This window comes from Amphibalanus amphitrite, unplaced genomic scaffold (genome assembly GCF_019059575.1).
Source record: "Amphibalanus amphitrite isolate SeventyFive unplaced genomic scaffold, NRLGWU_Aamphi_draft 000113F_arrow, whole genome shotgun sequence".
Classification (NCBI taxonomy): Eukaryota; Metazoa; Arthropoda; class Thecostraca; order Balanomorpha; family Balanidae; genus Amphibalanus; species Amphibalanus amphitrite.
The window spans coordinates 633,062-654,979 of NW_024881608.1; the positions used below are offsets into that span (position 1 = coordinate 633,062).

At 61.8% G+C, this 21,918-nt stretch overlaps 1 protein-coding gene across 1 annotated transcript; it reads right to left on the reverse strand.

Moving 5' to 3' along the window:
• Positions 1-364: 364 nt before the first annotated feature.
• On the reverse strand, positions 365-20,629 carry LOC122381067 (Krueppel-like factor 13). The gene is made up of 3 exons (XM_043364796.1): positions 19,861-20,629; positions 1,953-2,103; positions 365-1,335 (listed from the first exon to the last, which is right to left on the reverse strand). Exons 1-3 carry the CDS (start codon positions 20,285-20,287, stop codon positions 1,116-1,118), a joined length of 798 nt encoding a protein of 265 aa, XP_043220731.1. The 5' UTR covers positions 20,288-20,629; the 3' UTR covers positions 365-1,115.
• Between the last annotated feature and the right edge of the window lie 1,289 nt (positions 20,630-21,918).

The window sequence follows — 21,918 nt, forward strand, 5'->3', positions numbered from 1 at the left end:
TTATTCAGGTGGTGTGGTGCTCTGGGTGAACGTGCCGACTGTTGTTAGCCGGTCTTTTCCGTCGCAGTGAACTCATTGGCCATTGCAGCTCCATTCAACTTTATCTTTTGAAAAGCATTAGAATAATCGTGAGCAGGTGGGTACTTCGTGGGCTCTGAGGTCTGATGAGTCCCCAGTTTTACAACCGTAAGCCGTAGCCCTGTTTGCTGACGTCGGTATCACACCGTCGAGTGGTGACACCACACACACAACTACGCCCCTAGGCCTAAGCTCTGAAGTCAGCAGTCACCCAGTCACCCACTCACTATCAAGGCCACAGCATGTTCACCCCAGTCTTCGCTGCACGGTCCACCACAAACGCCGATTGCCGTGTTTGCATGTATTTGGTTACCAATCGATAGCACACATGTCACTTCACCTCGAAGCATAAATATACGACATGTATCCATGATAATGCTCGTCCCGGCGCACGGTATCTGTGCAGCCCTCCAACGGGCGCCACTTACATAAATGAGATGACCTGGTGAGGATGTCTTTGTACTAAAAATACTACAACAGTAGCTTGGCGTGTCTGTGTGTGTATGTGTTGTTATCATTAGCACCATTTTACCCAGAATGGCGCCGGTGGTGAAACACGCCTCTAAAATCAATGGAACATGGGATGAGAGTGCGGGAGGAGAGCGGCGCGCGCTCTGGGCGCCGCCCGCGCCGTCCCGGTCGCGACTAGCCTACACACCGATATATAGTGGCACAACCGCCGACACGACGGGCCGGCCGCTCCTCAGCCGGCGCCGGCCCTAAAACGGCACACAACGTGCCCTCAACTCATACGGCACGGGCCGCGTCCAGTCTTAAAACGACACTCGGCGTGCCCCGTATTAGCGCGACGCTCCCGGTGCCGCCGCCGCCGAAGGGGCCGCCGCCCGTGCAGGGTACATATGCACCGATCAAACACACATGGAACACAGCAGCGCCCTCGAAATGCGGCCTTGGTCCAGCTCCGACCAGGCGCGGGCGCACGGGAACAGCGGCGCGGGGCACGGGCGGCGGCCGGCGCGGCGCGGACCGGGCGCCAACCATAGTTTACAAAAGTGTCCTCTAGGGGCGCTGGCGCATCACAGGCCGTGCACGGACGGCGCCGACTCGGTCTCCGAGCCCCGGTCGTCCGAGGGCGTGGCGAGGCTGGAGCTGACCGAGTGCGGCGGTTTGAGCACCCGCAGGTCGAGCGCGGCGTCGGCGCGGGACTGCGGCGTCACGCCGGCCGCCGGACTGGCGGCCCGGCTGCCCGCGCGACCCGACGGCAGGTGCGGCTCCTGGTGACGCCGCATGTGCTTCCTGCAACGGAGAGAGCACGGTCGTTAGAACACTGTCACACGAGGGCTGCCTCACAGCAGCAGCATCTACTTCACCAGTTTTGTACGTGATTTTTACAGTTTACCAAACCTGCTCACCGATCAGCTCAGTAATCAAGAAACTAACGAGCTCATAGCCGGCCGAGAAGTGCGCACTCCCGCCTAGCACAGCACTCGTCCAATGCCTCTGCCAGCCACCAGTCGCGAAACCCAGCTCGACCACGCACAATATCGACTCGGCCCCAGATCCGGGCGAGTCGTTCCCAGAACAGACGCAGTAGGAATCGACCCGACCTGCCCGGCCGACCGACCGCCCGTCGGCCTACCTGCTCTCTCAGACTCGTACAACAGGGGCCCGGCGGTCCCTCGGCAACAGGTGGGCCATCGACCCGCGGGAGCCAGCGCGTGCGTGTGCGTCGGGAGGCCGGGAGGGCGGCCGGGAAGAGGGTGAATCTCAAAGGTCAAGATTTGGAACTGCTAAGACCCTGACAAACCGGACGTGACGGACGGGACCGGACGGACGTGGTAAACGGGAGGATGCAGTGCAGCAAGGCGGGCAAGCTATTATAGCAGAGGAAAATAAAGAGTATGTGTACTTACGTCAAGTGATCGCTGCGCATGAACCGCTTGTCGCAGACGGCGCAGACAAAGTTCTTCTCGCCGGTGTGTGTGCGCGTGTGCCGCACCAGCTCGTCGGAGCGCGCAAACCGCTTCACGCAGCCCTTCCAGTCGCACCCGAACGGCTTCTCGCCTGAGAACGAAATAAGATCAGGGTCAGCTGAGATCGAGCACTGAGACCATAAAATATGACGGAGCACGGACGCACGACATGAGGACGCACGCACCGCTGTTGGCGAGGTCAAGGTCAGGGAGGCAGAAATGCAGACGCACGAACATGGGCATTGGACACGCTTACAAGCCAGTTGAGTGTGGGGTATGTCAGTTGTATGGATTATTGCTGCGGTCGTGGCCGTTAGACTGGCCTTTAAAGGTAGTGTGCCACCTTTGAAAGATTTCCCGTTTTATTTTTCCTAGGATAAGAAGATTCTGTTTTTACCTAATATCGCAAAAAAAATCAAAAATGGGCCTGGAATAGTGCCTTTTTCGCCTAAAAGTTTATCGGTTTTTAGATATGTATAACAACTGTAGTGGGCTCACCTGCAAACAGGCGTCGGGCAACAATCGCGAATGCGGCGCACTTGTGACAATAAGCAAAGGTCATTATAGTGTTACGACCATACGACGTACGGGAATGAGTTATCAGCTGTCTAATCGTAGACAACACAATGTCGAGCCTTAAACTGTAAGCCTGTATTGGTATTGTTTCTTAAATTTGGCTGTCGAACATTAATTTGTGGTTTGAAATATGATTTTATGTAAAATAATTGATATGAAACAGCCGTCTCTTAAGTTATGACCCCATTACACCACACGCAAGTGGCAGAAATGACAATGATCAGCTGACGCATTTTTCTTCGCCGAAGTCAGAGCGCGCGGCCCGACGCACCACGCGTATTTGGAAATTCCGACCTCGACGAGCATCAGAAGCCACCTAACAGGCGTGTTCGAAACCGCAGGAGATGATGATGAACGGGTTTATCGAAACTTGATTGGATGAGCCTATCGGTAATAGCGATTTTAGTGTGTGCATTTATTGTTCATAGTGGTGTGAAATGTGGTTGGGGTACGACCGACAACCCGTCGGGGCGAATTTCGCACTGGGGTACTCAAAATTTGAAGAATTTAAGACGTTTCCATAAGTTTTGAAGGTATGGATAAGTTCTAAAAATCCGGTTCTCCTTATCCGGGTCATTAACTCCATATGGTCCAAGAAAGCTGGCACACTACCTTTAAACCGCTGGCCACCGATCGGTTTCATGTTCGCCATCGATAAACTGATTGATCGCAAAACCGGTCAGTGTAAGCGGTGGCCCCACGCAAACTGGAAATGCGAATCATACCCGATCACCACAACCGCTTGCCCGCGTTGTGAGCTGAATTGCACCACTGCGCCTTTATCCGCCCCGCCTAGCGCTCCCAAACGACAATCACAGTTCCGGGGACCCCCCCCCCCCCCCCTCCCACGGCCAGGAGCGGACACGTCAGCGCCAGTTCCAGGAACCGAGCCGGCCGGCCGCGACCGTCAACACAGCGCGGCCCGGCCCCGATCGACCGGAGGCGCGTCACAAGTGTCGCAACAGAGCGGAGGTGCCACAGGCTGCCCATGGGCCGGCCAGGCGCGTCCACCGGCCGGCCCACACCTGGCGACGCCTGGCAACCGTCATCACAACCGTCATCACAACCGTCATCACAACCGCTTTCGGCCATTCATTGTGATCCGGGGTGCGCGGAAACGTTTGATCGACGGTGTAAACATGGGCCGGGTACAGCCTGAGCGGCGCCACTGATGGCTGTTAGGGGACCACGACCGTCATCAGCCGGGCGCGACAGGCGAAAATAAGCATTTGATAAACGAGAAAGAAACCTACAGGTCCGCAGATGCTTTGAACAGCATGTAGAGGGGCATTCGGGACATCGCTTCATAAGCACAGCTAAAACCTGAGGGTTGAGGATATGTCGTGCAGTCAGCGGGGCGTTTTATATATGTAGCGAGAGATGTATTGTTTATGCTCAATATACTCTCAGAATTCACACACATAAATCACTGGCCAGTCCTTGCGCAGTGAACTGAGAGCTGGCTGGTCGCTCAACCCGTCCAAACGAGTCTTTGTTCGCGGCCCTGGCCAGCTTTGTCACCGGGTGAGCTTTGTTCCGACACGAGCGGCTTAGCTCCGTTTTGCCGCCTTCCCGACGAGTGGTGACACGTCACCGAGTCCGGACCGGAACGTGCACGGACCACGGACCACGGACCGTGGACCACGGACCGCGGACCACGGACCACGGACCACGGACCACGGACCGCGGACCGCCGGCGGCGGGCACTGACCGGTGACGGCACGCCAGCCGGGAGTGTCGGACAGGAGTGCCCGCCACAGGGAGTGCCCGCGGCGCGACAGGGAGTGCCAGCCGGCCCGGGACTTGCTCAAATCCGCCGGAACCACTATCACAAAACAAACCTGCCCTGCAATGCCATCACAATCATAACACTGCGGAGGTGGCGGCCGCGGTGAGCCTGGCCCTGCCGTGCCGTCAGCGGCTAACATGGCGGCGTCATTGATTTCCGTCCCATGTCGGGCGTCATCCGGGGGCGTGCCGCTGAGAGCGGCTCTCCCTCTCCCTCTCCCTCTCCGTGCCGTCTCCCTCACACGGCAGGACGGATCGACCGGTCGGAGAGCCACGGGGACGGCGCGAGAGAACACAGAGCGAATGAGAAGTGGAGCCCGTTTGAAATGAAAAAAAAAAAGAACAGACAGGAGACCGCCCGTCGGGAAATGACGCAGAACGATTCAGCAGCGTGCCGCCGCCGGGTCTCAGCACACACCGCAGTCAATGTCGCAACGAGAAACGTGCCGACAGAAATCGGAGCTCCTGCGCGGCCGGCCGCGAGAACGATCACGCCATTGAGCCTGCCGGGACGCAGCTCTCAGCCACTAATGAAGCTGCGGGCGCTGCGGGAAATTCAGCAGCTTCCGCCACCGATCACCGGAGCTCCTCACCACGCTCCGCGGCGCGCGGGCATCCGGGAGCACTGGGGAGGGGACGCGGGGCGCTGAGGGTCGCCTCTGTGCCGTCGGCGGACGGCGTGGGCCGACGCACGGCGCCTACGCAGTGGCGGCGGCGACACGCACCGGCCGGCCACGTGTGACCCGGCCGGGAGCCGATCGACCGTCGGCGGCCGCCGGCGGTGGACGTTCACCGCGCGCCGCAGCACGTGGTCGTCGGTGGCCGGACGGGGGCGGGGCGCGGCGCGGGCAGGTGGGCGGCGGCGGCGGCGGCGGTGCCTCCGGCTGCACCTGCCGGCGGGCGGCGGCGGCGGCAGCTGGCGGCCCGTGCGGTCAACACCTGCCGCCGCCGCCGTCCGCCTCCCAGGAACGGGCCGCGGGCCGGCGCGCTCTGAAACCTGCCCCGGCCCGAGCTGGAGGGACGGAGGGACGGGAGAAGGGAGCAGTAGGAGCACCTGCGTGCCGCCGCAGCAGCCGTCACCGCCCGACCACCCGACCGCGCGGCCGCCGGGGGAGGGGCGGACGGACGAGCGGGCGGTGAGAGGACCCACAGGCAGGGCGGGGGCGGCACCCCACGCGCCGCCACAGAGATCCGGTCTGTATGTGCGTCAGCAAACAGTTACCTCAGCACGCGGCGGCCACAGATGCGCAGCGGGCCACATCGACGGCGCAGTGCCGGCCCGTCGCCGGTATCGGCGCTATCTATCCCCGCAGGACGGTGCGCCGCAGCTGGCACCCATCACGCGGCTCCGTCCCACCCACAGAGACGTCGACACTGCGCCATCCAGACACGCCGCTAGTGCGTCCTTCACAGACCCAGCCCGAACGCAACGTCCGCGATCGATAGGTGGCAGACAAAGCACCCGAAATCACCTATCAATATTTAGAGCCGCGTCCGTGTCATGTCCGACAAAGGCAGCCGGCGCCAAACGGACAAAGACGCCTCACGTGCGCCCGGCGGGCTTCCTGTGTCAAAACACCGGTGACTGTCGGCAGCCGGCGGCCTTTGTGATCAGACTCGCTGAGTGTCCTGTCAAGGCCGGCGACAGCTTCGGGTACAGTTCAGACGGATGGATAGGTCACCGAGAGGTCGCATTGCTGTAGGTCAGACCGAGAGGCCGTCCCGTGCCGATTATCGTCGAACGTGGTGCGATGGTTTTTTCGTCGCCGGCGGCAGCTGGGCAGCCATCAGGCGGCGTGAGAGTGACGGCCTGTCCTGGCTCACCCCGGCCGGACACGGCACGGCACAAAAACGAACGCGGGAGTGGCCGAAAAACGAACACGGGAGCGGCGGAAAAACGGTCGCTGATCTGGAGCAGGCTCATCGACCGCCGGCCGCGCCCTGCCCTCACCGCCGCAGCTGCCGGCGCGACCGGGGCGGGGCGGCGCCGGAGGTAGGGCTATCGCTGCCTACCGTCCACCGTCCACCGCCCGCCGCCTCCAGCGTAACGGCAGCGTCACCGTCCGACAGGCGAGGATAACGGACAGACGAGCGGACAGCGGCCGACGGCCCGGCCACCGCCGCACCGGTGCATTTCCCGGCCGCACCTAACCGAACCGGGACGGACGGATGGAGGGACGGGCCGCCGCGCCGCGCGGAGTTGCATCACCTCCAGCAGCGGCGCAGCGATCCGCAGCGGACTCCGCACGACAGCCGCCCACGGAGACCCAACCATCTGCCGACCGGCCGCGAGCGCGCCACAGCGCCGGCCGGCGAGAGGCGCCGCTTTCAAACCGAGCGCGCCCGCCGCTGCCGGAAAGAAAGCGCCGCCTGCACGGCCGGCGGCACGGCGCTGACCCGGACCAGAGAGCGGCCGGACGTGGCGCCAGGCCGGCCCCGTGCCGCAGCCACGCCCTCGGCTTCGGGCAGCGACCCAGCCCGGCACGCCCATGGAGCTATAAGAGAGAGGCCGGAGGAAGCCAAGATGAGCCCGTACGATGGCTCTCTCCCGTGGTAGTAAAAGCGCCGCCGCGCCGGCCGCTGTCGACTCGGCTCGTTCCCGCCGTTTCTGGTCGTTTCCCGCCATTTGGTCGTCACGGCGCGCCGGAGGTCGGCCAGCGGGTCGCCCGGCGGCCCCGCCCCCCACGCCGGCAGCGGGGGACCTTGGGCGGCCGGGCCAGGTTAGCGGCCGCGCGAGGGCAGCCCGGCCATCTCAAGGGCGTGCCGACCGTCAGCGGTGGCCGCCTTCCGGCCGGCCGCCGCTCGCCGCGCTGCGCCGCAGTCGTCTCGCGTGCGTCAGGCATTTCCGCGCCGGCGGCGGGGCTGATTCAGCGTCATCCCGGCCGTCAGCGCCGCCGCCGCCGGAGCGATTCCCACGGCGCGGTGTTCGCGGAGGCCCCCCGAGGCCAGAGGGTGAGCCGGCGGATCGCTGCTGCAGCGCGCCGGCAGGGGTCAACTACCGAGCAAGGAGCGAGGGAGCCCGCCCAGCAGGTGACGGACACCGCGCAGCCACGCCCACGGCCGATAGCCACGCCCACTGTCCAGTCCTCGCACGCGAGCCGGAAATGTGCCGTGAGCGCTCACTTCCGCTGTTGATTTGTGGCTTGTTTTCCCTATCAGTGGTCTCTGTAGACGTTCCGATTAAGCGCGGTAACGTAAGATAGCCACAATCGTCAAACAATGACGTTACATAAGCGGGTGGCTTTAGCACTAACACACACAGCATTAGCAGATACAGCGGCGATAATCCCAGCACCAAACCATCAGCCGCGCCGCGCGCATTAAACTGACAGCTAGCAAAGCTGGCAAAACTGCACCTCGCAACTTAAAATCCCGCGTTAAAACCCGCCGGCTAAGCCCGCGTGGCGTGACACCGGTGGTGTCAGTGACAGCTGCCAGATATGACAGGTCTGGAGTCGGTCGGTGCCGGCTCGGCGGCGGCTCGGCGGTGGTGCAGCTGCCCCCCGAGGTCAGCGTGCCCAGTTCGAGCGATCCGCCGCGAACAAAGAGCGGCGCCGGCGCCAGCTGCGGGCCGGGCCGGGCCGGTCCCGGCGGCGGCTCGGACCGGACGAGCTCGGACCGGCCGGCGCGCGGCGCACCGACCCAGTGTCAGTCACCCGGGCTGGAGCAGCGCGCCGGGCCGAGCTGCGGCCGGCGCACCGCCGCGCCGACCGGCGCCCCAGGCCGCCCGGTCAGTCGCCCTGACCGGCCCGGTGCCGAGTCACCGTGCGATCGGAGATCTGAGCAGCGGCACACCCGCGGACGGACCGGCCGACGTCGGCACCGCCGGCGGCGCGGTCACGAGCGCCCGTCTCTCCCCGCCCCGCCCCGTCACCGGTCGGACTCAGCGTCATCCCCCCCCCGTCACGGCTCCCTCCCGCTCGTCATCGCTCTCTCTGCGGCGCAGCTGGCGCGACAATCACGTGACCACCACTGCGTGACGCGCCACGATAGCCACTGCGCGCCACGCACGTCCACTCTGCGTCAGCTGCGCCGCGTCAGCCGCGTACCGCGCCGACACGTCAGCCGTGCTTTCCGGCTGACGGACGGACGTCATCGATTGAGCCAGCGTCACTGCTGTGACGTCACCAAACGGCGAGCGGCCGGCGCCGAGCTTGTATCGAGTACACCCGAACTGGGCCGATACGGGCCGCTAACTTGAACTACATGACATTTTTCGGGTCAGGACGGACCGGTTGACTCTCGTGGGGCCTCCCTGGTCCGGGAGCACGCCCAGCCCCGGGGTGACGCCCCGCCCTTCGTGACCGCTGCCTGTCCCCGAGTTTGGGCGCCCGCCCGGCACCCCGCCCACCCCCGGGGGCAGAGGGAGGGGCCGGCCTCGGAAGGCCCTGCACGGGGCCCCTGACCCCGTCCGGTCACTGCCAGCTACGCCGCGCCGGGCCGGGCGGACCGGGCGGGGGCGGGGGCGGGGCCGGGGTCTCTGTCGTCGTTCCAGGAACCGGCAGCTCGCCGAGGCTACTCCGCAGTTCGAGCATTGACCCGCGCGGCACCTGGCCGCCGCCCCGGGCTCCGGCTGTGCGTGACGTCACCACCGCCGCACGTGGTGCAATCGGCGAGCTGCGAGCTGGCCGCCGCCTCCACTCCAAACCGCCGCGTCACGCTCGGTTGGCGGCGCAGCGCGCGCTGGGTCAGGTCAGCCGCACCGCCCGCCCCGCCCCGCCCCACGGCACGTCAGATAGGCCACGGGTGGAGTTTACAAGCTCCCAGAACGTTCGGGAAAAGCCCGCGATGGCTTCGAGGAGTCACCGGACGGCGGCTTGGCCTGCCGGGTTCCCGGAGCGGCCGAGGGCCCGGCCTGGCCCGGACCGCGGCCGGCACCGCTCAGTGTACTGCGCCGCGGACCAACGGTGTCGGTACCGGCGCCGACCGGTCCGAGCGGGCGGGGACGGGCGGAGAGGGGCGCCGCACCGGTGTGACTGGCCGCAAAGCTCCGCCGCCGGCCGGCCCGCCGTAGTTTTCCCTGACAACCGGCCGCTCTCAGCGGGCGGCGGGTCAGCGCGGCAGAAAGCACGGCCAGCACGGCACCGAGCACCGCACCGAGCACGGCCGGCGGTACAAGAACGGCCGGCGGGCGGGTCAGCGGGGCCACGCGGTGCCGGCGGATCAATGAGGCGACAAGAAGCGTCCTGTTGAAAAACACCAATCGGCGCCAGTAGCACGTCGCTCTTTGTTCCGCAGCCAGCACGCCCCTGACCTGGGGCGGGGCAGAGGGGTCGGGGCGGGAGGGAGAGGGCCATCTCCGCCTCAGCCAGGACAAAGAGCTGGCCACAAGGCCGGGGGCGATGACAGCGGCGGTTCGGCCGGGCCGGGGGCGCCGCGCGGCGCACCTGAGCAGCGAGCAGCCCACGTGTTGGGACACGAGCGGCCCTGTGCAGCTCGGCCGGGGCCCCACCGACCGACCGACGCAGCGCCCAGAGCGACGCACTACGGGGGAACTGCGACGTTCGGCGTGCGTCGGCTCCGACACGTGGGAGATCTCTGGAAATCATCGATTTACCAGGAAACTGGAGCGAGCTAGGGCGCGACCCGGCAGAAATCGACAGAGGGATGATAGGCGGCGTTAGACGAGCTCGTTTGAGACCGCACCGCGGCCCAGCTACGCCCGGGCTACGGGGACCGCAGCGCGGCCGCGCCAAATGGCCAGGGTCCACAGCGTAGATTTGTCGGCTTACGTAAGTGGTGCGCGGCAGAGGAGCGACGTCGCCCGACCGGCTGCGTCACGGATCCGGGCCACGTCGAAGCTGCGCCGCGCCGCTCGGGGCCTCCCCAGTGCCCCGGCGGGGTCACAACACGCTGCACGCGGCCCGTGTTGATGTTATGCCGGCGCGGTGGAGGTCGCCACACCGCCCTTCTCTGGCAGAGTGCCGACCGGGCCGACAGCTAACAGCGAGCGGCGAGTACCGCGCACCCGCCGCCGGTACGCCCCCACCGAGCACGCCGGCCGTCCTCGGGGCGTAGCCGTGCACCCGGCGAACCCGCGCTGTGCACGACGTGGCCTCGTGGAGTTCCCGGAGGAGCGGCCTGCGCAGACAGTGTCTGTCTGTCCGTAGATAGCGAATACGGCGCCCGCGGGCCGCCCCCACCCCCACTCACGGGCAGACACGCTAAGGGGGGGGGGGGGCAACCGGGACGGACAAAGCCGGATCGCAGGAAACTGCGCTACCAGTTCGACGCCAAGGAAACTCTCTGTGTGATGACTACGTATGTGTCGTGTCTGCCGCGTGTGTCCGCTCCGTGTGTGGGGTGACTGGGTGCCGGGTGTCTGGGAGCACAGATATCGGACCACGAGGCGAGGGCGCCGCGCGCCGGCGGTGACCTCCACAGCGCGGCTGACCGGGCCATGTGCGCCGCAGCGCCCGGCCGCGTGGCGTCACAAAGCCCCGGCCCCAGGTAAACAGCCTCGTCGGCGACGACAGCGTGACCTTGACCGCATCGAGCGGTCGCCGGCCGACCAACCGACGATCCAGGACGGCCTCGAAAACACGCGCCGACAAAACATATGTTGCGCAAATGGGGGAGGGGTGAAGGGCGGCGGGCGCCGTGGCGCGACCGCCCCACGTGGCGGCGCCGGTCACCGCGGCAGGAAGGCCGGCGATGAGCCGCCGGCCAGTCCGCCTTCCCGGAAAGGGCGGCTTTTTCCGACGCCGCGCCGGACGGGTGAACTGAGCTGGCTCAGAGCGGCGGACAGCTCATGTGGGGCTGACCACTAAACCGGCCGGCATCACCGTATCACTGCGAGGAACTGCGCCGCTCGGCGCCGCGCTGAGCCGCGCTGAGCGGGCGTCAGACCGGGGCGGTCCGCACCGGTCCGCCGCGACCGGACACGCCGCTCCGTATAACGCAGCACGCCGGGGCGGTCTCTGACGAGGCCACTCAGCGCTCCGCCGTCCTGCGGTGTCCGCCGCCGTCACCGGCTCCCGGTCCTCCCGCCGCCCACGTGGACAGCACCGACACGGGCCGGTACTTCCCACGCTGCCCTATCGGCGGCGGGCCGTTCAGCGCAGTGCGCTGGCACCGAGAAGTGGCGAGGTGGTTCCCGGGAGAGCAGTCATGAGCGCCTCCCGACCGGCCGCCTTTCACGGCGTGCGTCATACAGCTGGCTGGGGCAGCGCGGGCGACTACTTTCACCGCGTGTCGGCACCGACAGCCGGGCGGGGGCGGGGGCGGGGGCGGCTGTCGCTACCCGCCGCCGGCGCCGCCGCCGCCAGGTGTGACGCCGGGCCGCCGAAGGACCCGGCCTCGCTGGCTCCCGGGAGCCGCGGACCGTCTGGTCTGGTCGGGCCGGCCTCGGTAGCTGGGAGAAACGCTCACAGACTGGCCTCGCCGGGCGCGGAGAAATGGGACAGGGCGCGCGCTAATTGTGTCGACCAGGACCCGGTGAAAACGTAACGCAACGCCTACCCGGACGCCACGTGGTCACGAACAATTTTTTACCACGCCATAAAAAAATCACCCACATGGGGCTGACTTGCTGAAAAGGCAGTAGCAGCCTGGATATTTCCAGCGCTGAGTCGAAGGCCGGTCACTGCCGACTACAAACTCGTCGTAAACAGCCACGTCTGCAGTTCACAACTCGATCCGAATGCAAGCGCGGTGCATTGTCGTCCCGGAAATTCCTGCTGAGTCTGACACAGAACCACGGTGACCTTTTGGAGCGGTTCACGAGGAACCTGTCAGCGCGATAAGTCCGTGGATCGAGGACGCAGACACTTGTTTGTCTTAGGCCGGCGGCCGGAGGTGCGGCACTGCTCGGCCCAAGCCGGCCGATCCCACCGTCACGGGTGGGGGCGGATTAAGACGGCGTTGTGAAGCGTTCGGAGCCCGTCAGGCCTATTTTGAGCCTCTCCAGGTCCGTTTGGAGCCACCAGGGTCCGTTAGGAGCCATCCGGGTCCATCTGGGTCCGTCTAGATCCGTCTGGGTTCGTTTGGATCCGTTGGGGTCAGTCAGAAGCGATCTGGGCCCGTTCGGATCCGTTAGGGTCAGTTTGAAACCATCTGGGCCCGTTTGGACCCGCCGGGGTCAGCCTGGGGCGGTCTGGGCCCGCCCGGAGCGGCCCGGGTCACTGTGACCGGCCGCTGCCCGGTCGGCCGCTCTGTTGCGACACGCCGCGGCGTAGTCCGTTACCACCGGCCGCGTCAGAGCCGGGTTCGAGCACCGCCGGCGAACCAACTGCGCAGCTCGGCCCCGCCACAGCCCGAGCCGTCGATACGGGCCGCCGAGCCGCTGCCGCCCCCGCCCCCACCCGAGAGCCGAGGGCGGGCCGCCGGCGGCGCCGCCCGAGCCGTCACCGCTGCACCTAGCCCTTCCCCTCCCGGCCCTGTCGAAACCCGCCACGAGGAAGTGTCCCGTCACGGTGAGTCACCGCTCACGGGCCGGCTCGGTCCGTGTCCCGGGCCGTGTGCCGCCTCCAGTCGGCCCGCTCTCTCCGAGTCCGCCTCTGAGTCAGACCAGTGTGTGAGTGCCGTGCGCACGTGACTCACGGCGGCCACGGCCCGGCAGTGAGTCACAGCGCGAGTCCAGTCCCCGCCGTCCCCGGCCGCTGTCGTGGCGCGGCGGCCGCGTCACCGCGTCATCAGCCGGCGTCATTGGCGGCGCGGGGCGTCACCCTCGCTGGCGTGTCGGTGCCACGCGGCGCTCTGCCCAGAAGGAGGCGTGTCCGAGCCTGTCCTGGTGGTTACGGTCCGGCTCACCGGCCCCGCGCGGTCCGGGCGGCCGGCGCTGTTCCCAAGGCCCGCCGCCGGACGGTGGAGAGGCGCGTGTAGAGGACACGCTGCTACCGGAGCGGCCCTGGGACGGCAACGAGGCCAGAGAGGGAGAGGGAGAGGGAGAGGGAGAGGGAGAGGGAGAGGGAGAGGGAGAGGGAGAGAGAGAGTGAGAGAGAGAGAGAGAGAGAGAGAGAGAGAGAGAGAGAGAGAGAGAAGGAGGAGGAGGGGCAATGGCAGAATTGGGCATAAGGGACGAGAAGGGAAAGGTGTAGAAGACGAATGAGACCGGAGGACGAATGGTGGGACAAGAGAAAGGGGCGTCCCTTCCAGCCCAGAGCGGAATCTCAGCGGGAGCCCGGCAGCTGGACCGACCGAGCCCAGTCCCGGCGTCACAGACGGCCCAGCCGAGCGGCGCGGAGGGACGGCCCCGCCCCCCGGCTCAGTCCGGCCGTCCGGTCCGCCCGCCGGCGCACCCCTCTCGGTTTTCGTCAACACCTCCCTCCCCTCCCTGTCCGCACGGTCCTCTGACCGAGCCGCCGCCGGTTCCCGCACCTTTCCGTCAGCCGCTGACGGCCGACGGACGGGCCGGTGACGTCACCAGCTGACGTCACAAGCTGGGGCAGCTCGGCCACCGGGTTCGCCGGACTGGCGGGCGCGCGCGCTGCAAACAAAGAACCGGGCGGCGCCGGCACTGACCGCTCCAAGGCCGCCCTGGGCCGCCGGCGCCGCCCACCCGGCCGCCCCCGCCCGCGCCCAAGAGCGCCGCGACGGCAACCCGGCACTGCAACGGCGCCGCCGCGCGACCCGAGAGGTCGAGCGGTGACGGTGACCGGCGCGGCACAGTTTGGCCAGCCGGATCCGGGACGTGTTTGTGGACCCGGCCGGCCGGCGGCCGCTCACCGCGCAGCGAACGTACTCGCAACAGAGCGGTGCTCACAGTTCTGACGTAACGTGGCGTGATGGTAAGTCCTTCGATGAATGCACGACCGAACTAGCTGCTTTAAAACGAGCTTATTATAAATGGATATCCATCAATGGCGAAAAATCCTGACATTTTCCGACGCTGAAGCTATAGAAACAGTACGTGAAAAGGTGAAACACGCGCTGTCACCGTTGTCCCATATACCTCCGTCTGACATTCAGCGAGACCAGGACGGCTGTCGTGCGGTGACAGCCACTCACAGGAAGCTCGGGCAGTGCCTGACCTCGGCGGCAGCTGTCGTAACCGCCACCGCCCCTCACCCGCCCCTAACCGCCGCGCGCCGCCCCGCCCCCGAGGTCAGGCCCGCCACCGCCGGCGCCACGTGGATTTTCGCGCCAAATCTCGGGCCGCCCGGCGCCCATGCGCGGCGGGAGCAAAGACCCCGTGAGCGGCGGGCGCGGCGCGACTTGGGGCGGCCCGCTCGATACCGGCCGTGAACAAAGCCGCGCCGCTGCGGGCCGGCGGCGGACAGCGGCGCGCTGGAGGGCCGGCCGGTGCGCCCAGCGACCGCGGGTGGCAGCTCGGACAGGAATAGCGCGGCCCCACTGCACAAAGAGGGTTTAATCTCGACCAAACAGGGGGGAGGGTGGGGGCGGGCCGGTCACATCTCTCTGAACAACAACACGTCGGCCCATCTGGACTTCGGTCGCCGGTCGCAGTTTGGGTTGTTTTGGCCAGTGGCGGCGGATTCGATTTTGGCGTGGGGGGGCAAGATCCCAGTCGAGATGATGTCATAGGCGGATCCAGAAAGGCGTTTTCGACGCTGTAAGGGACATACCCCCAAAAAAGTGTCCAAAATCCAAAAACTCCTCGGATTTCGATTCCTTACGGACTTACTGCTGAACAGCATAAAGCAAAAAAAAAATCCTGATAAAAGTGTTATTATTAGGAAACATATTTGTCTATTTCGGGCGATGCAGGGGCCAGGGGAGGGGGAGTAAATATTTGCTTTAAATGCCCGCTCCCTGGATCCGCCAGTGGACGATGTAACGCTTTTCGTATTGCTGTATTAGAAAAAAAGCTCCAATGGGAAAAATTGTGCCATAACCCGATCGCATATCAGATGTTGAAGAACGGTGCCAAACCTTTTGAAGTAGGCGCGCGCTATTCTTTGCAATGAGGTAACTCGTTACCATTTCCTCTGTTCATTTTACGTTCGATTTCCATTTAACCTTCCTTTAAAAAGTATTTCTGAGACAGATATCAACTGAAACTAGCTCACAGCGGGAGGAGACCGCTCAAACATTCAAAGACAGTCGGTCGCATCTAAACATATTGGGACAGCGATCCGCCAGAAACCCTCCCCAAGGCAGTAGTTCACCAAATAAGCTCACCGAGACGGGCTGTCTCGATGGGTTTATACATACAGTAAGCCTACAGCAAGGCTTAACTAAGGCCCAAACGCTCGTCAAGCTGGGAACGGAGGGTGAGGGAGCGCGGCGGCGGGCTGAGGTGAAGGAACGGTGGACTGGAACGGGAATCCAGAAACTCTGGGCGGGGCGTTTCTTTATTGGGGCTTTAGGGTGTGCTGACTGCGGTAAGGTCCAAATTATCACACCAAATTTTGCCACGACATCTACCGGTTCAGGCACTCGAGAATCAGTGGCCAGTGATATCTGCAAAGACGAAGCATTTCCAACCCAGCTTCAGCCTGGTGTCAGGGCGCCTCAGGTGGCTTTAATTACAGTTGCACATACCAAACGACCTTAGTGCAGCCAGTCTGTGGCCGAAACCATTCGGAACAGACATCAACGAAAAGTGAGACAAGGTTAGTGCTATCGTTAAGTGCCATTATAGACTTGGGCCCCGTTGGCTTGACCCACTGGAAGGTGGTAGCTATCCGACGCTGCGGGGCATACTCATTTTTCCAAAATGCCTTAGATTTTGCTTTCGTGTTCATAGGCGGCGGAACGGGGAGGGCACCGGGGCACCGTGCCCCCTTTGATTTTGGCATTTTAACGTTAGCCCTATGGGCGTTGCATGGAAAGAATGGGACCAAAAGTCGGCAGTGCCCCCCCCCCCTAATTGAAGGTGTTCCGCCGCTACTGTTCGTGTTGGATGCTCTTTATTCTATAGCCAGCCTTTAGACAGAGGGGGGAGGGGCACTAATGATCAGTGCCCTAACCCTCAAAAGTTTGCATCATTAATTTTTACTTTTTTAATAGTGAAAACTGAAATAAAGCGGATACTGAACTGTGGACATCCAGTTTTAACACTGGCCCCACACAAGCCTCCGAATGCCCAAAGCAGATCTATGATGACTGGCCTTTGGGTGCCATACCATACCATGCATTGGTCAAATGTCAATGTGGTCAATGCGTACGACCGTGGCTTATTATGAGCGCTCATCAGTCCTAACTACCCGCAAGCGAATGGCTAGCCCTTCCGTCTCCGCTCGCTTGCGATTTGGCATTTATGTCCTAGGTACAAAATAGCGGCAAACGACCACTGAAGGTATGAGTTGCGTCTCTTGCACACTTAAAATATCTCTAAATCGAATCTAAAAAGACAAAAAATGATATAAAGCGGAAATGGTTAGCATTTACACATATTCAAAAGGCACCGTTGGACAAACTAGGAGCGCATAGCTGCAATATCAGGTTATGGAAATTTTCCCCATGTTTAGGGCACAAATTATGGAGGGGCAAGAATATACGTTTGCCCCTCCTCCAAAAGCTTCTTAGGGGACGGTGCCTCCTCTGCCACCCCGTATCCGTCGCCCCTGTAAGCGGTCACTGAAGGCCTGGGCTGCGGCTGCGTCACGTTGACGCTTATAATGCCTCCAAAACTAGGTTGAAGAGAGGAAAACTTCAATTGAACGCGAACGCTTGCCATTTAAGAAAGGCAACGTATGAAAGTATATGGGCATCTGGTTACATCTTCAGATGATCGAACAGAATAATCAGGTATATGGTTTCTTGTCTAAGCTTTGTCACAAATTATGGGGGGGGGCAAAAAGATACTTTTGCCCCCCCACGATTTTGCCAGGGGGGGCAGCTGCCCCCCCTGCCCCCCCGAATCCGCCGCCCCTGGTTTTGGCCGAGGAGGCGGCCGGGTCCGTTCGGCCGCTATCGAAGGACCGGTCGCTGCGCAACACGCCGCGGTAGACAGAACCGGAGAGAAGGCAGAGAGACGGTGTCACAGAAGATAACAGTGACGAAATTGCCAGCTCGCAATCGAAAATGACAAAACTCTAGCCGGAAGATAAGTCAAGGGGTGATATTCAGCCGAAGACATAAGGATATTTCCCCTTCCCCGCTGCCAGCGCATTTCGGCGACTGAGGTAACTCCACAACAGATTTAAATCACCGTCGCGGGCGCCTCCCGGACCGTGCCCCGGCGCGCCACCCCGCCAGGACGACCCCCGCAGAGGCGCAGGTGGCCCTCCCCTTCCCTCCGTCCCGTCCCCATCCTCCCCTGACGCGCGGCGCGGCGGCCGACCCGCGCGGCATCGTTTAACCCGCGCCCTGGTGGGGGGGGCTATTTTTTGCCCCCCCTCCAGACTTTTTGATATATCTCCAGAACCGCTGCGCCGATCGTCACCAAACTTTCAGTACCCTCCCGGACATCAATTTTACACATTGTGACCAAAAATTTTTCCAAAGGCTATGATAGCTTGGCCGGAAATGACGTCAGAGTGACGTCATGTTCTGCCGTTTTCGACCCAAAAAAGGGTTTCGCGGGAAGAGCTGTCAGGCCTATAGCTTTGCAAATACAGAAAAATGATAAAGACATAAAAGCTGTAGAATCAACAGGGCTACAAAACTGCTATCTCGGATTTTTGAAATTTTTGGATTTTGACCCCCAAAAATCAAAAAATAAATTTTTTGCATATAATAATCGAAAAATCCAAAAAGTTTTTTGAATTTCGCAAAAACCGGAATATATGTGATAGTCCTTACCGCCTTCCATCCACATACCAAATTTGAGATCGATACCTCTTTTTTTGGCGAAGTTATAGCGAAAAAACTGTTTAAAATTGATGACGTCAAATTTTCAAACTCAATTTTTAGCAATTCTAGACCCCGTAGCGCAAAACAAAGACCACCATTAGACTCCCCGTGACGAGCTGCATCGAATCAATACCCATTTTATGCAAAACTATCAACTTTAAAATTTGACCTTTTTTGGCCTGACCTTGACCTGACCTTGACCTGAACTACACCAGAAAGTGACCTAAGCCGTACCTGATAGTCTTATAACCAATACCATTGAGTTGGAAATGAAAAATTGGCCATAAAACATGCATCACACAACCTTAGTAAAGTTGGGCTCATGTGACCTGACCTGTGACCCTTGGTGACCTGACCTGTGACCTGACCTGGTATTGTCAGTGACCTCTAATAGTAATATATCTACTAGGCAACTGACGCCCTATCGCTGATTCTCGACAAAATGCGTTTTCCTCGGTGTTATAGCGCATTCCCTAGAAGACCCGTGAACGGTGAAACATTTCATCTTTGACCTGACCTGTGACGTCATCGGTGACCCCGAGGTCAATGAAATTTGGTTTTCCTCGACAAATTTGACAGGCCTTTCGAACGCTGTTTGAATTTTGCGGATCCGTCCAGTAGTTTCGGAGATACGAGGGGGGGGCAAAAAATAGCCCCCCCCCCCACCAGGTCGCGTTATAAACAGACCCCACCAGGGCGCGGGTTAAAGCCGGCGCGCGAACCGCGAGGGGCGCCGAGGGGAGGGGCGCCAGACGAGTTAAAGGCCCGTCCGGGCGCCGCGGAATGTGCGCCCGGCGCAGACGGCCGATGGGGAGAGGGGAGGGAGGGAGGGAGGCCCATCCGGCGCCGGCGGCAACCTGTCGGCGCCGAGGGTTAGGCAGGGGACGGAGAGAGAGAGAGAAGGGGAGGGGAGCGAGGGCGCTGGCCGCTCTGATAACCAGCCGTTGTCACGCAGAGAAAATCACCGTGACAAGGACACGAGCGCCCGTCAAGGCTCGTTGGAAATTGAGACGAGCCTCCGATACAGGGTATCACAAGGTGACGAAATTCGCGTGTGTGTGGGAAGCATCGATTAGGAATCTTCCAGATGCATCGCGATTCGCAAGCGTCACCCCCGAATGACTCAGCAGATTTTCGGGTCCGGCCGCTGTCATGACCACTTGGACATAATCCACATTGCACCACACCGCGAAACTACGCCGCATCGCGGAAAACTACGGAGGTGCGGCCAGCGGTCCCGCGCCGCGTCTGTCACCTATGACGCACGCAGGGGCCGCGGAACACCTACGTCAGATAACTACCCGGGCCGGCCGCGTGGGGAAGCCCCCCCCCCGCCCGCCGCCCGCCGCCCCGTCACGTCCGCCCGCCGCCGACGGCAGCGGGCGGTACGTGGGGGCGACAGGGCGGTGGCCGCGGAAGCTTCACTTCCGCCGCCCAGATGCGTGGCAACCGCCTCACGCGGCCGGAGACACAGCAGACACAGAACAGGCTCCATCATGTGACGGACAGCACACAGATGACTCAGTGGCGAAACGAGGGACGACGAGGCACAGGGCGGGAGACAGATGTTTACTTTTAAATTACGTACGGTCAGGGTCGACCGAGAATAATCGATTAAAACTACACATGACACGGACATTTAATACATCATTCATATTATAGCTGACCACGGTTAAAAGCTAAAAACGAAGATGAAAGAAAATGATGCTTATATAATAACTTGCAAGTGCAGGACAGGTGAGATCGACCAGGGAAGGTGGATATAATCAGAAATTGGACTGACCTGTGTGCGTTCTCTGGTGCGCCTTCAGATGTGAGCTCTTGCCGTAGATTTTGTCGCAGCCGCCGTGGCTGCACTTGTAGACCTTCTCCTGTTTGACGATCTTGGCGGCGCGGCTCTGCTTGGCCTTGCGGACGGGCCGCTTGGTCGGCGCCGGCGGCTCCGGCACCGGCTCCTGCTGGTTCTCCTTCTCGGCTCCTGCGGCCGGCTCCTCGTCCGTGGCCGGCACCGGCTCCTGACGCACGTGAGCCAAGTCCGAGAGGATGCGCGCGATCTTGAAGGCCGACTCCTGGTTCATCGAGTTCAGTCGGTAGTCGGCCACCTTGAACTGCGACATGGAGAGCTGGACGAGCGCCTTGGCGGCGCGCTCCATGTCCTGCCACTCCTCCGCAGAGAGCTGGCTGCGGCTCGCCATCGTGCCGCCCAGCATCGAACGATCGCGCCGCTGACTCACCACGTCGACTAAGGTACGGCAGCGGAGCGCGCAGGGGACGTCCTCTCGGTTCAGCCGCCGACCGCCAACTGCCCGCCCGCCGCCTCCGCCGCGCGGAGCGCCGGTCAGGTGGTGGCCGCCGCCCGGCCGGCGCGGCGCGCGCGCGGCCGGCACCTGATGGCTGCGCTGGTGGGCGTGTCGGATAGAGCCGCAGAGTACGGGACCGGTGGTAGCCCGACAACCAACAGCGCCAGATTTTTGAGTTAAACGACACAAGTGGAGATTTCTTTTCGCCCATTAGTGGATGTTTTGCACTCCAAATAATGTACCTAATCGACACTAATCAGAAATGCGAAAAATTATAACAGAAACCATCACATCACAGTCGAGAATCCGGTCCCCTTTGAAAGGGCGGGAAACCTTCTCCTGACATCTGTTGCCAGGGCGACGAACTGAGACATTGGGAATGGGATATTGGGCATTGGGCAAGGTCGGCACATTCCCGATAGCCCGGGGGCCGGGAATGAGGATGCGGCGGTCCGGCGAGGGAGTGGCGCAGCCGACGCACGCCCGACGCCGACGTGACTTCGGGTACCCGTCACTGGATGAATGGATGAATGGTTACCTATCGAAAGTGTGCTTACCTATAAATTACCGAACATCGGCAGCATACCTACCAACCTAGAAGGAGGGCGTTGAAAAACACGAATCATTTGTTACCACTTACCACATTTTAAAAATACACGAGCCATAGAAAAAGAAATATAGGCCCTATAGAACGCTAAGCCGACTAATAATTAAGACATTAGCTAAGTCACAATTAAAAAAAAAACGTTGAAATTGTGATATTAAAACGTTTACCGATGCATCTAAGTCCCTACCGCTAATAACAAATCCTACAATTTCACAGAGCATACCAGAATGTCAAATGGCTAAATTGCCCGTCGCTGAAGTTTGAGCCGTCTTCTCAAAAATCCCATGCAGCGTTTGATCGAGCAGGCCGTGCTGCCCGCTAACCTACGCCCCACCAATACAGTTTGTACTTTGTAGTCATGTCGTGTAGCGCGGTTGTAAGCAGACGGCACTAGCACATTGCATAGCGGTATGATGAGTCAGTCAGTGACCAGGTTCATAAAGTGACTCAGTGGTGGCTCGGGAAACGTCTGGGTGTTTGAGCAATGCCAGCAGGTGTATCGAGTCGGTCCGCGGCGGGAAGGGACACAGAGAGAGAGAGAGAGAGAGAGAGAGAGAGAGAGAGAGAGAGAGAGAGAGAGAGAGAGAGAGAGAGAGAGAGAGAGAGAGAGAGAGAGAGAGAGAGAGAGGGAGAGAGAGAGAGAGAGAGAGAGAGAGAGAGAGAGAGAGAGAGAGAGAGAGAGAGAGAGAGAGAGAGAGAGAGAGAGAGGCAGGAAGGGACACAGGGAGGGAGGGAGAGAGAGAAAGAGAGAATGAGGGAGACCTGAGAGATAGAGGGAAAGAGAGAACGAAAGACATTTTATTACTTTGCATTTTTCCCGGTCGCTGCCGGGGAGGAAAAAAACTTGCATTTGAACTTGGACCAGCCACAGTCAGGTCACGGGCCCAGCCCCAAACCAGTCACGAGCTACACACAGGCCAACCACTCAGGTCCA

What these genes read in the sequence shown, in the direction of transcription:
- LOC122381067 (XM_043364796.1), bottom strand. Translation starts at nt 20,287, where the DNA reads ATGCTGGGCGGCACGATGGCGAGCCGCAGCCAGCTCTCTGCGGAGGAG. An exon ending in GCACCAGAGAACGCACACAG is followed by an intron (nt 2,104 to 19,860) that starts GTCAGTCCAATT and finishes TTTCGTTCTCAG; the next exon opens with GCGAGAAGCCGTTCGGGTGC. An exon ending in ATGCGCAGCGATCACTTGAC is followed by an intron (nt 1,336 to 1,952) that starts GTAAGTACACAT and finishes TCTCCGTTGCAG; the next exon opens with GAAGCACATGCGGCGTCACC.